The 13,354-nt window shown below is 36.9% G+C and overlaps 1 protein-coding gene and 1 pseudogene across 3 annotated transcripts; both read left to right on the top strand.

Annotated features, from left to right (window-relative positions):
* Positions 1–929: 929 nt before the first annotated feature.
* Positions 930–5,790, top strand: LOC147407660 (butanoate--CoA ligase AAE1-like). Of its 2 annotated transcripts, none has more exons than XM_086436324.1 (3): positions 930–1,211; positions 3,299–4,789; positions 5,624–5,790. In XM_086436324.1, the coding sequence occupies exons 1-2, from the start codon at positions 1,014–1,016 to the stop codon at positions 4,769–4,771; spliced, it is 1,671 nt and encodes a 556-aa protein (XP_086292450.1). In that variant the 5' UTR covers positions 930–1,013; the 3' UTR covers positions 4,772–4,789; positions 5,624–5,790. The 2 variants fall into 2 exon arrangements, with proteins under 2 accessions (XP_086292450.1, XP_086292449.1); XM_086436323.1 differs by lacking the exon at positions 5,624–5,790 and adding an exon at positions 5,120–5,393.
* An 898-nt stretch (positions 5,791–6,688) lies between these two features.
* Positions 6,689–12,410, top strand: LOC147407659 (putative flavin-containing monooxygenase 1; annotated as a pseudogene). Its single transcript, XR_015175723.1, has 5 exons — positions 6,689–7,148; positions 8,428–8,665; positions 8,835–9,010; positions 11,401–11,743; positions 11,863–12,410. The product of XR_015175723.1 is annotated as a putative flavin-containing monooxygenase 1 (transcript).
* The last annotated feature ends 944 nt before the right edge of the window (positions 12,411–13,354 follow it).

Below are 13,354 nucleotides of genomic sequence, written 5' to 3'. Positions count from 1 at the left end.
ATTCTTAATGTGGAATATCTTAATATATATTACTAAATATTTTATTTTTCCATCACAACTTTCCTTTTGTGATGAGATACATTAAAAATAATATAATGTATTTCATGCATCGTAATATAATGCATCATATTCTCTTAGGGCAAGATTAGATAAAGATAATTCTTTTTTTTTTTTTTTTTTTTTTTGAAACATATCCCCGTTGGTAGAAGAATAGGACCTAGTCCATCAATCAGTCCATAAGACAAGTTCAATCCAAGTTTCATAGCCATATTTGACAGGACCATGGTTTTTAAACTCAGTATAACGTCTCGTCTTATTCAATTTTGATATCGAATTGACTCGAACGATATGTCTCGTCTCGTTCAACATTAAGACAATGACTTTTAATCATTTAAAAAATTTGAAAAATTCAAAAATGATTCCTATTAAAAAATAAATTCAAAAAAATATAAAATTAAAAAAAAATCAATTTGGAGGTGCAAGAATAGAGGGTTGAGGTTTTAACTCATTTGTATCGGTTAACTCGGACGAGATTATGAAAATCTCGTCCGATACGTCTCGTTTAACTCGTGAGTTAATTATGTTCTACACTGTCTTGTCTTATTTTATTTGTATCATCCGAATATTGAAAAATATTATCAAAATCAAAATATTATCCGACCCAAAAAATAGGAGACGTGTCCAAACTATTTTTAAAACCATGATTGGAAATGTCATCACCAACCCAGATCATCAATCATTATCCCGTGAACATCTTAATTTCCATATCCATGCAAACGAATTGTTCCACGTCTGTATTTAGAAATTGACATCGTTTGGGGCATTGGTGTGCACAGAACCATTGATGCTTCTAACTCGTATCTCGATGAAAAACATCTATGATTCTACAGACACATCCACGTCAGCAATATCCTAAACGATGTCAATTTTAATGTTACTGGAGCATATTCGATTATAAAATCTGAATCGTTTTGGCAATTTGCAGAGAACCCAAGTCGTAGTTCGTGAAATCAATGGAGGGTATCGTTCGATGCTCGGCGAACTATGTTCCCTTGACACCCATAAGCTTCTTAGAGCGATCAGCGATCGTTTACAGAGATAGATCCTCTGTTGTTTATGGTACTGTGAAGTATACATGGAAACAAACGCTTGAACGATGTCTCAGACTCGCTTCTGCTCTAACCCAGTTGGGGATTTCTCGTGGGGACGTCGTGAGTTTGAGTTTTCCTTAATTTATTCTGGTTTTTCTTTTATGGGTTGTTTATTGATTACCAGTATTCGATCCTCTGTTCCCATATTTGACAAATTCCCCTGTTTTTTTTTTTTCTTCTTTCTGGGATGTTTGTTTATTTATTTATTTTTTAGGGTTATATAATTTTTTATGTTGATTTGAAGAGTTCCTCTTTTTTGTTAATCTGGGTGGTGTTTGATTTTTGTGTTTTTATTAGTTATATTTCCTTTGTTTGATTTTGTGGTTATGAGATCATGTGTTCCTGGTGTTTGTTACCTTAATTTGTGAGTTGTTATCCAATTTCATCTATTTTATTCTTAGCTGAAATAGAGAACTTTTTTTTCTTTTAGGGGGGGAGGGGGGCGGTCTTTCTTTTATTATGTTTAGTTATTTATTCCATGAAGTTCTTTCAGAGTCGTATATTTGATTAGGTGTACCAAGTTATCTTGCCTCCTCCATTTACGATTTTTGAATCCAGTTTGATATTTTGAGAATGAAAATTAAAAATTGTGCAAGATATGTAGTTTGTTTCCTGGTAACTGAGTGAACTAGTTTTGTAAATATGGAACCCATGTCAATGTAATTAAGCTTTTTTGTAAACTTGTCTGATCACCTTCTTTTCATTTTTGTTGATTTTGAGCCAAAAGGTGCAATTTAGCTCTTCTTTCCCATCCTTGGAGTAAGAGATTGTTAGCAATTTGGTATATGAAAAAAAAAATAACAATATGAGAAAATTGAATGTATAATTTGGGATTGTCATTCATTTTTTTTTTCAAAAGTTGATTTTATTTTAGAAAGTGTTTTCTGATAAATATTTTGTAATACAAGCATAATCTGTGAATATACTAGTATGCCAGCTCTAAAGATATGGGATTTGTATCGAATATGTGAAAGGTTCAACAATATAATACCTTTTCCCCCTAAAATTTGAAAAAAAATGGTTTATTATTCGCCAAATTTCTAACAATGGATTGAAGGTCAATATGCTTTTACTTTTTCCTCCTCTATTTTGACTTGGAACCTTGAACCTGAATGGCAGAGACATTGTTTCCCTGTTTAATATCCCATGTTGAAGTCCTCTCATCAATCCTTTGAATGGTGACTAGAGAATGTGGGTTGAATGAAGACTAGAGATTGTCGGAAATGGACCAAGACTGTGGGTCCATTGCCATTATTGGCATTTCATCCACCCCCCTTCATTCCGAGCTTCATTTGTGTGTGTGTGGGCATGCGTGCGTGCATGTGTCCAAGTGTGTGCGCATGTGGATATGGGTGTGTGCGTTAATAGTTCCCATGGGGATTTCTTTTTATTTGGAGTACTTTTGAGCAGTTCATGTTCCACTGGATAATGGCGCAAGTTGATTTGAGTCTTATTTTTGGTTGGCACACCATCCTCCTCCCGATGCCATATTCAATTGAGACTCCTTCCACTGGTTTTGATCCGTTGTATATGGGACCATTGTCGCTAAGCTAAGAAATGGATCAAGATGCTGATGCAGGAAATAATACGTTTTACAACATCGTTTTTTAAAGTAGTTACATCTATAATGGAATTTACAAAACCCACATTTTGTAATCTCTACACCTTAACCCCTTGCTTCACTCAACGATTTTTCTTGTAAAATCCAGTGTGGAATGATTACTGATGCAAGACTTATTTTCTTCAATTAACATTTTTATCTTCATCTTTCTTATAATTAGCTTTCTATTTAGTATCTTTTATTGGCACAATAGTAGAAAGAAAAGAAATTAGTGAAGTAGATGTCGAGATGCTGTAAAGCACTGCATTTCTTACCAACAAAACAAAATTGTTCTTCGAACATAACAGAATGGTCACAGAATATTCTAACAATCCTGATACACATACATGTTCTCCAGCTAATCAAGGTATGATTCCCCTCTCAAATGATGTCAATAAGGTGAAAATCCTAGAATGGATTCACTAGTTTTTATTCAAGCATCACAATTCACCTTTTAAGTCAAATATTTAGCTTCTTTATTCACTTACATTACTGAATTGTGCTTCACTGAGGCCTCACTCTCATTAACTTGTAATTATTCAAGTAGGTTGCTACACTGGCCCCAAATATCCCAGCAATGTATGAGCTACATTTTGGTGTTCCAATGGCCGGAGCTGTTCTTTGTACACTTAATGTACGGCATGACTCAGCCATGGTGTCAGTCCTCTTGCGACATTCCGAGGCCAAGGTCATCTTTGTGGACTACCAGTTAGTTGAGGTTGCCCATGGAGCGTTTGACCTTCTCTCCAAGACAGAGACCAAGTTACCTCTCTTGGTCCTAATCCCCGAATTTAATGAACCATCCCCCGTCATTAGCAACACCAACTCCACTTTGGCAAACTTGGAATACGAAAGTCTCCTTGCAACAGGACGGTCTGAATTTGAGATTAGAAGGCCAAAAGATGAATGGGACCCAATCTCACTAAATTATACTTCTGGCACAACATCGAGTCCCAAAGGAGTTGTTTACAGCCACAGAGGTGCCTATCTCAATTCTTTTGCAGCGGTTCTTCTCAATAGTATGGGTCCAATGCCCGTGTACCTATGGACTGTTCCCATGTTCCACTGCAATGGGTGGTGCCTCACGTGGGGGGTGGCAGCTCAGGGTGGCACAAATGTCTGCCTCAGAAACATCTCTGCGAAGAGCATATTTGATAGCATTGCTCTTCACAAGGTGACCCACATGGGTGGTGCACCCACTGTCTTGAACATGATCTTGAATGCAACACCCAAAGACAGGAGACAACTTCCATTCAAGGTGGGAATAATGACCGGTGCTGCACCACCCCCTCCCCAGGTCTTGTTCGGAATGGAGGAATTGGGTTTTGCTGTAACTCACGCGTACGGCCTGACAGAAACCTACGGTCCCGGGACTGTTTGCACATGGAAGCCTGAGTGGGATTCCTTGCCCCCAGATGAACGGGCAAAGATTAAGTCCCGCCAAGGACTTCACCATCTTGGAATGGAAGAGATTGACATAAAAGATCCCGTTACAATGAAAAGTGTACCCGCGGACGCAAAAACCATGGGTGAGGTTATGTTTAGAGGCAACACTGTGATGAGTGGGTACCTTAAAAATTCGAAGGCAACAGAGGAAGCTTTCAAATATGGGTGGTTTCGAAGTGGGGACCTCGGTGTGAAACATCCGGATGGTTACATAGAGCTCAAAGACCGCTCAAAGGACATTATTATTTCCGGGGGAGAGAATATAAGTACGATTGAGGTGGAATCTGTTCTTTTTAGTCATCCAGCAGTTCTTGAGGCCGCTGTTGTAGGGAAGCCAGATGATCATTGGGGAGAGACACCTTGTGCATTTGTGAAGTTGAAGGAAGGTTGCAATGCCAATGCTGAAGAGATAATCAAGTTTTGCCGGGGTCACTTGCCGCATTATATGGCTCCTCGAACAGTAGTTTTCGAGGATCTACCAAAGACTTCAACAGGAAAGACACAGAAGTTTGTGCTCAGAGAAAAAGCAAAAGCAATGGGTAGCCTCACTAAAAGGAATATCAGCAAGCTTTAAGGAAAATTTCCTTGGAAGGTAACATTGTCCTCTCAATTGATACTTGGCTACTCAAAGCTAGTTGTAACTACTACATGACTTTTCATCTTTTTGCTATTTGAGTCTCTAATTTTTATCTGAATTTTTCCGTCTGTCTGTCTCATTATCCATTTGGTTGCATTGGTTCCACCAGATGCATGGTGGCCAGATGTGATTTGATGTATTTCTGTTAAGTAATTGATTGATTCAATGTATTAGTGATCAAAACACACTATGTTATTTTGGAACCCTTCTTCGAATCTTGGGATTTGTGGTGGTCGCGGTTTCAACTTATATTTATGATGAGCTTCCTTCCTGCTAATGATGTAGGGCAAGGTGCATAAATAAACCATATTGCCTGGATTTGCTGCAATATTTTTGCTGGATTGGTGAAGACCTCACAAACTACAAGTTCAACCCCCTATTTTGGTGTAATTGAAGCCTTACAGTATTGTCTGTCATTGTTAACAGTTTCTCTTCCCAACTATTTGAGGTTGGCTACATTAATTTTGTTCCATCGGTTTCTATCAAGAGCCATATATATTCTGGTAAAGTGTCTTCAAACCCTTTATTAATACATCTATTCATGTCCTTTCTAGCTTAATTTTCACTGTTTTTTAGCCTTCAATCCATGCCTTATGGTGCCACCATTTCCCTTCTAGGCACATAACAAAACCATTGCAATTGATTTTTTTTTTGTCTTGTATTTTATATTAAGTTGGGCTTCTCCAAGATTTCATGGATGCACTTATTTTTTTAGTTTCCTTTGTAGTCTTTGTACTCATCCATTTCAACATGCGTGTCTACACTCTCAATCTGAATCCATGTTTACAGGTAAAATTTGGTGTCAGCTGAACAAAATCAGCTGGTATTTTTATTGATGCATGAACTCTTTTGGGGAAGGACAACCATGTACGGCTACAAATCGAGTCATATAGATTGACTAGTGAAAAGTAGTATTATACCACCAGTCGGCACTCAAAAGCCATGTAACCTCGGTTTTCGGCTGGATTCCAACGAAACATCATAGGTAAGTCTTGAGACATTGGTTTATCACCTTGGTTTTACCATTAGATTGGGGATGGTTTGCATTACTTGTGCAAAGTTTGACCAAGGTAAACCATGTCACTATCACTAAAAAATAGATGTGTGAAGTCCATGTAACTGGGCAATCTCGTGAATGAAAACCAAAAAATAAATGTAATTTAGGTTGAATCTGCATGATATATGATATTTAAAATTTCTAAAGAACAACAATAAGTTCAAATTGCCCTCGAAAATATCCACTCTGAGATGGGCAGTTTCTTGTTGGAATCCTAAATCAAGATTTAACCAAATAAAATTCGCACACTCGAGAGAACATTTTCTTTCTATTTTTATGAAAAACAATATCAAATGACTTTTAACATATGCATGAATTTAAATTTATAAAATTCAAAAAAATCCAATACATACCCAAATCTATAATCCGTTTGGCCTGAGTATAGGCCTACCTCACTTAGTCCCAAAATTTGAGTTTAGGATTCAATCAAGCTTATTTTTGCCAAACATACAACTTGAATGGAAAGATGTCCCTAGGGATTCTCAAACATGTACTAATCCAGAGGAAAATCATGTTAGGTAGTTGGAAATTAGAAAAGACAAGGATAATTTTAGCCAGATAAGGATCACATTTGGGTCATCCATCAAAAGTAGTAGAAACGGTTAAAGATGGGACAAGAGACATTTAATTCTTCCCTCACTTAATACATTGCACCCATGAAAGATAACAAAGGCCTGATTATAGTTTAGTCTTCAAATGTGACAAGCACTCTAGCTAATTAAACAAAATTTTGCAATCTCTATTTTAATAAATAATCTCCACAACTCATAAAAATTATAAGACAAAAGTGTGTGTGAAAATGCCCCACTGATTTATCAGTGGCGAGAGGAGTAGCGATAATTGGAGCTGGAATCAGTGGCCTCCTTGCTTGTAAGTACACGTTGGAGAATGGTTTTGATCCAATCGTCTTTGAAGCGCAAATGGACATTGGAGGAATCTGGACTCAAACAGTAGGAGACTACTAAACTCCAGACTCCTAAACAAGAATATCAGTTTTCGGATTTCCGATGGCCTTCTTTGGTGGAAGAAGAATATCCTGATCACAATCAAGTCTTGGAGTATATCAAATCCTATTCTCATCACTTCGAATTACGTCGATACATCAAATTCAACTCGAATGTCATTGGGATTGAATATGAGGATGCATCTGATGAAGAGATGGCTTCATGGAATCTTTGGGGTGGTAATGGTGATCCCTTCAGTCCTAGAGGGAAGTGGAATGTTATTGTACAATACATCCTTGGTCAATCAACTGAGGTATTTAAATTTCAAAATCTGGTTGATTTCACTAGGGCTGTCATTTGGATCCCCTGGCCTGCTAATCTGGCCCACCCGACCAAGAAGAATAAGAGTAGGTTCGGCCAAAATATTTCTAGTCCATTTCATCTGGGCCGGTCTGGGCTTAGCAGTACTTATACCAGCCTAATCAGTTATATATATATATATATATATATATATATATATATATATATATATATAGGGTCCCGTTCAGCAACAAACATTTTGGCAAAACATTTTTCAAAACATGGGTTAGAGGTTTTGGAATGGTCTGATTTTTGGTGAGGATGATCTCTACGGTGAGGAGATCATCCTCACCAAAAATCATCCCATTCCAAAACTTCTAGCCCCAGTTTACAAGTTGAAAAATCGTGGACCGGCCAATTTTTGTAAACCATTTTTGATAGGGTTAGAAGTTTTGGAATGGGCTGATTTTTGGTGATGATGATCTCCTCACCGTAGGGATCATCCTCACCAAAAATCAGCCCATTCCAAAACCTCTAACCCATGTTTTGAAAAATGTTTTGCCAAAATGTTTGTTGCTGAACATTTCCCATATATATATATATATATATATATATATATATATATATATATATATATGTATATTATACAAAAAATCACTTTCCTTACTAATTTAGTTTGATTTTAACTCTTACTAAGGGTCGTTGAGCTCATTGGCAATCCAACACCACAGCCCTCATGGAAAAACTGAGATCAATTTTTTATTTTTTATTTTTTATTTTTAGGTTTTGAAAATGGACAGCTACCCAACTTCCAGTCCTAAATTTTAAAACTCAACTGTGAAAAATAACATTTTTTTTTCATAGTTGATAGAATTTTTTCCTCTGCAACTCTTTGGCATTGGGTCATGTATTTGGATGCCACAAGATGAGCTCAATAACCACCCTAAGTAAGAGTTGAAATCATACCAAGTTAATCTATTATATATAGTTAGTTTTATGAATTTATAAAATAAAAAATAATTAAAAATATAATAAAATAAAAAATTTACCAATGACTCTAACCCACTATTCAACTAGGATGGAGTTTTTATATAAGGCAAAAAAAATTAACCCAAACCCAACCCGTTTGTGTCGGACTTGGCTTAACCTCTTTAGCAATGGGTTGGGCTCAATCAGGCCCGGTCCATAATAAAATAACATATTTTCCACTTAATGTACCATACCATTGGTAGACTATATGTCACTATGATTGGTGAACAAAGGGTTGTAACATGTTGTTTCCCTAAAAAAAGACCTACCAAGTGGAATTTGTGATTTTTTGCATCGGACGGTTCAGCAATGTTCCAAACATTCCCGATTTCCCACCCGACAAAGGCCCAGAAGCCTTTGATGGTGAGGTGATACACTCAATGAAATATTCTGCCATGGATGATGCTAATGCTACCAAATTCATCCAAGGAAAGTGAATTACAGTCGTCGGATTACAAAAATCAGCACTAGACATCTCAGTTGAATGCTCGATAGCCAATGGTGAGTCATCGATTTCATGCATAAATGACATAACCACTAATGATCATGAATCATGATCATAATAACCATTTGACTTTTTTACATTCTTTACGATGGTCAATGATGACTTTTATTTTCCAATTTATAGACCAAATTTACTATCTATTTGTTGAATTGTTTATGCTTATAGGAGTAGAGCACCCTTGTACATTGCTGTATAGGACTGAACATTGGAACATTCCTGATTACTACCCATGGGGCATGCCACTTTCATTTCTATACCTAAATCGTTTTTCGGAGCTTATGGTCCATAAGCCTGGTGAAGGACTCATGATTGGTCTCTTGGCCACCCTACTTTCACCTTTGGTAAACTCTTACCTTAAATTGTAATAGTGTTATTGAATTTTGATCATTATTGTATTTTATAAAATTTATGAATAGAGCTCTATTTTTTTTCAATTTTTTATTTTTTTATTTTTATGGCCGCTCTTACCATAGATTTGTCATATATATATATATATATATATATATGATGGCGTTATTACGACCCCCATTACGACTCACCGTTTGTCTTATATGGGCAAAATTTTTTGGAATGGGCTGATTTTTTGTGAGGATGATCTCTGTGATGAGGGGATCATCCTGGCAAAAAATCATCCCATTCCAAAACTTCTAACCCCATCAAAATTGATTTACAAAAATTGGACGGTCTAAAATTTTTCAACTTGTAAACATGGGGCTAGAAGTTTCAAAATGAGCTGATTTTTGGCAAGAATGATCGCCTCACCATAGAGATCATCCTCACAAAAAATCAGCCCATTCCAAACATTTTTGTCCATATAAGACAAAACGGTGTGTCGCAATGTGAGTCGCAATATGTGTCTACGGAACCGACCCATATATATATAAGGAGCAGTTTGGCAGCCCTAAAGTTTGCCAAGTTTCGTGCCAAACATTTTTTGTAAATCACTTTTGATGGGGTTAGAAGTTTTGGAATAGGCTGATTTTTGGTGAGGATGATCTCCTCATCATAGAGATCATCCTCACAAAAAATCAGCTCATTCCAAAGCTTCTAACCCATATTTTGAAAAATGTTTGACACCAAACTTGGCAAACTTTAGGGCTGCTGAACCGTCCCCATATATATATATCATTCCAAAGCTTCTAACCCATATTTTGAAAAATGTTTGACACCAAACTTGGCAAACTTTAGGGCTGTTGAACCGTCCCCATATATATATATAGGGTAGCGATCAATGGCCAACAGTTTGGCAAACATTTTGGCAAACACATTTTTCAAAACATGGGTTAGAGGTCTTGGAATGGGCTGATTTTTGGTGAGGATGATCTCTATGGTGAGGAGATCATCATCACCAAAAATCAGCCCATTCCAAAACTTCTAACCTCATCAAAAATGGTTTACAAAAAATGGACGGTTCACGATTTTTCAACTTGTAAAATGGGGCTAGAAGTTTTGGAATAAGCTGATTTTTGGTGAGGATGATCTCCTCACCGTAGAGATCATCCTCACCAAAAATCAGCCCATTCCAAGACCTCTAACCCATGTTTTGAAAAAATGTTTGCCAAAATGTTTGCCAAACTGTTGGCCACGGATAGGGACCCATATATATATATATATATATATATATATATATATATATATATATATATAGGGAGGCGTTCGGATGCATTAGTTTTAACAGTAGTTTTAACAAAAGTAACCCGGCCGTTGGATATTGTTGAATCGGACGGCCGAGATTGTCGGTTTCGTTTAACTTATAAGTTATGGGCTTTTTACAGCGCCCACCCTCATGTTTGGCGTTATTAGTGCCACCTCCCCGACTGATTTACAACGACAGAGAGAAATACAGTGTGTGTGTGAGAGAGAGAGAGGATAAAATCATGAATGAAGAAATACAGATGATGAAATAAAATTACTAAAACATGAATTCATCGAAAAAAATTGATGAATTGTTGGGCGATATTCAGGCGATATTCACACTTGGGCTGTTATTATTGTATAAATTGTTGCCTTCAAAGAGTGATGGATTTCAACCATCTTTGTTGGAAGGCATACAAACTGTTGATAGTGTGGATGGTCCTACTGATTACGAGGTTTTCTCACAGCCCAAGTTTGATTGGGATACGTATCATATTTGATCAGAGATTTGTAACTCTTGTGTAGCCCCTTTTATCAACAGGGTTTGTCTTTTTTATTTGTAACTCTTGTGTAGCCCCTTTTATCAACAGAGATTTGTAACTCGAGAGATCGTTCGTGCTCGTGAGACGAAATTACAGCGAGAGCAAGAGAGAGTGTAGGAGGTGTTCGTGTTCGTGCTTCGTCGATGGAGTTGCAGCGAGAGAGAGGAGGGTTTCAACGAGAGAGAGTGAGAGTGAGGAGGTTCGAGGGTTTCAGCGTCGCTCGCGAGAGAGAGAGAGAGAGAGAGGAGGGTTTCAGCGAACAGACGAGAGTTTAGAGAGAACAGTCGAGAGAGAACAGAGTTCTCTTTGCTGTTTTTCACGCAGGGAGGTGACACTAATAACTGAAAAGACGAGGGATGGCGCTGTAAAAACTTATAACTTATAATTTAAACGCAATAAACAATCTCAACCGTCCGATTTAGTAATATCCAACGGCCGGGTTACTTTTGTTAAATTGACTGATGAAACTGATGCCTCCGAACGCCTCCCATATATATATATATATATATATATATATATATTTGTTTCTAATCTCTTCATTTATGGATTTTTAGAGATGGGTATTTTCAAAATTTGTCCAAAGTCATATAAGATGGAAACTTCCCTTAAAGAAGTACAAAATGATACCAAATCATAATTTCCTGCAAGAAATGTCTTCTTGTTTGATCTCAACTGTACCGGATGGCTTCTAGGATAGAGTGGGAGAGGGAAGCATCATTCTGAGGAATTCCATAAAGATGGTTTGATGATTGATGGAGATGTTGCACCTCTAGAGACAGATATGGTGATCCTTGCCACTGCGTACAAGGGAGACGTAAAGCTCAAGAACATTTTCACATCGCCTACTTTTCAGAAATACATAATGGGATCATCAACCTCGACAATTCCACTTTACAGGTCACATTGGTTTATTAGTTTTACTTCTTGGTCTTATTAAACAAAATGTTTAATTCAGCTTCATGTCATATTATTCGTTTTTTATTTAACATATGACTCTAATATGTATATTAATGCAGAGAATGCATACATCCTCAAATTCCGCAATTAGCAATAATTGGATATTCGGAGTCTTTCAAATCTATATACGTCAGAAATGAGGTGTCGATGGCTAGTACATCTTCTCAAGGGGACGTTTCAGTTGCCAAGTGTAAAAGAAATGGAAGATGATGTGTTGCGGTGGGAAAATACATGAAGCAGTACTCTCACGAGTACTACCGAAGATCTTGTGTGGGTGTCCTGCACATATGGTACAATGATCAGCTATGCAGGGACATGGGATGCAACCCCAAAAGGAAGAAGGGATATTTGAGAGAATTATTTGAGCCTTATGGACCCATGGATTACACAAACCTCTCTCTTCAATGAGAGTCAGAGAGATTTACGTAAACTCAGTTTCATTGCATATATAGGTCGGGGCAAGTGGTTTTTCATGCAAATTGTTCAAAAATAAACATGTTAGATGCTTTTAACCATAAAAATAAAAATCATTTACTGAAGATGATGAATTTGGGCTTTGTAATTGGTGTCTTACCAATTAATCCCAAAGATGTTCAATTTGCCCTTCTCTCGTTTGATTGTTATCATACTCAACTTGGTCTGATTTTCTATATTTTTCATAACCATCAAACGGAAGGGCTCACTCTAGAAGATCTCCAACCCTTAATTTGGCTGCCCAAAACAGATATGTATCAAAAGGTTACCTTTTTCTTTGAAGGTTGATCATGATGCTAGTAATCAGCACTCAAGAAATGGTACATGTGGCCCTACTTGCATAGAATTGACATACTCTCCAACATGTACCATGTCGAAGGCTATATGTCCCATGCAGGTGCCTGTGTCATGGCACGACCGCACTAGACTGAAGAAGGTCCTCATTAATTTACGCATCAAAATCAGACTTGGAGCCCACTTACTACTTGCCTATAATACATCTATCCAAGTCCTTAGCTTAACCCATGACAATTTGCATTACAACTCGCATTCCGCTTACTATCTTGTGTAGTGGAAATGACATATGTGTCTTTTGGAGAAAGGAACATGAGGAAACACTAACCCATGACAATTTACATCATAACTCGCATTCTAGGCTGTTTTAGAAGAAGTTTTCAAAACTCGCATAGTTTGCTTCATGAAATTAATCTAGTTTTTTGAGGCTTGTGTATTCTATATTCTTAACAATCCAATTGTAAATTATTTCTTTCTTAATGCCTCTCATCCCAATAAAACGTTAAACCCAAATTGTCAAGACTGATGATTCATTCTTTGGATCAACCATTCAAATCTCACTTTTTCATGTTTGAACGTCTAGATCAACAATTTAATTATAATCGTTGATCTCAACAGTTGAGTCATTGATCTCAACTATTGAAAGGGTGTGAGAGGGCATTAAGAAAGAAAAAAAGTTAACAAAATGGATTATCAAGTTACTGTAAAAAAAACTTAAGGGATATTTAGAAAGAAATCCCTCCACTCATGAAGTAATTTTCCTTTTTTTATTTGTTTGGAATA

This window comes from Akebia trifoliata, chromosome 3, assembly GCF_017979445.1.
Source record: "Akebia trifoliata isolate Shusen 1 chromosome 3, ASM1797944v1, whole genome shotgun sequence".
In the NCBI taxonomy this organism is placed as follows: Eukaryota; Viridiplantae; Streptophyta; class Magnoliopsida; order Ranunculales; family Lardizabalaceae; genus Akebia; species Akebia trifoliata.
This window is presented reverse-complemented; position numbering and strand designations above follow the sequence as displayed.

Excerpts from the sequence above, each read along its gene's own strand:
- LOC147407660 (XM_086436324.1), top strand. The coding sequence starts at position 1,014 with ATGGAGGGTATCGTTCGATGCTCGGCGAACTATGTTCCCTTGACACCC. Across the intron at positions 1,212-3,298 it reads GGATTTCTCGTGGGGACGTC|GTTGCTACACTGGCCCCAAA; the intron begins GTGAGTTTGAGT and ends TTATTCAAGTAG.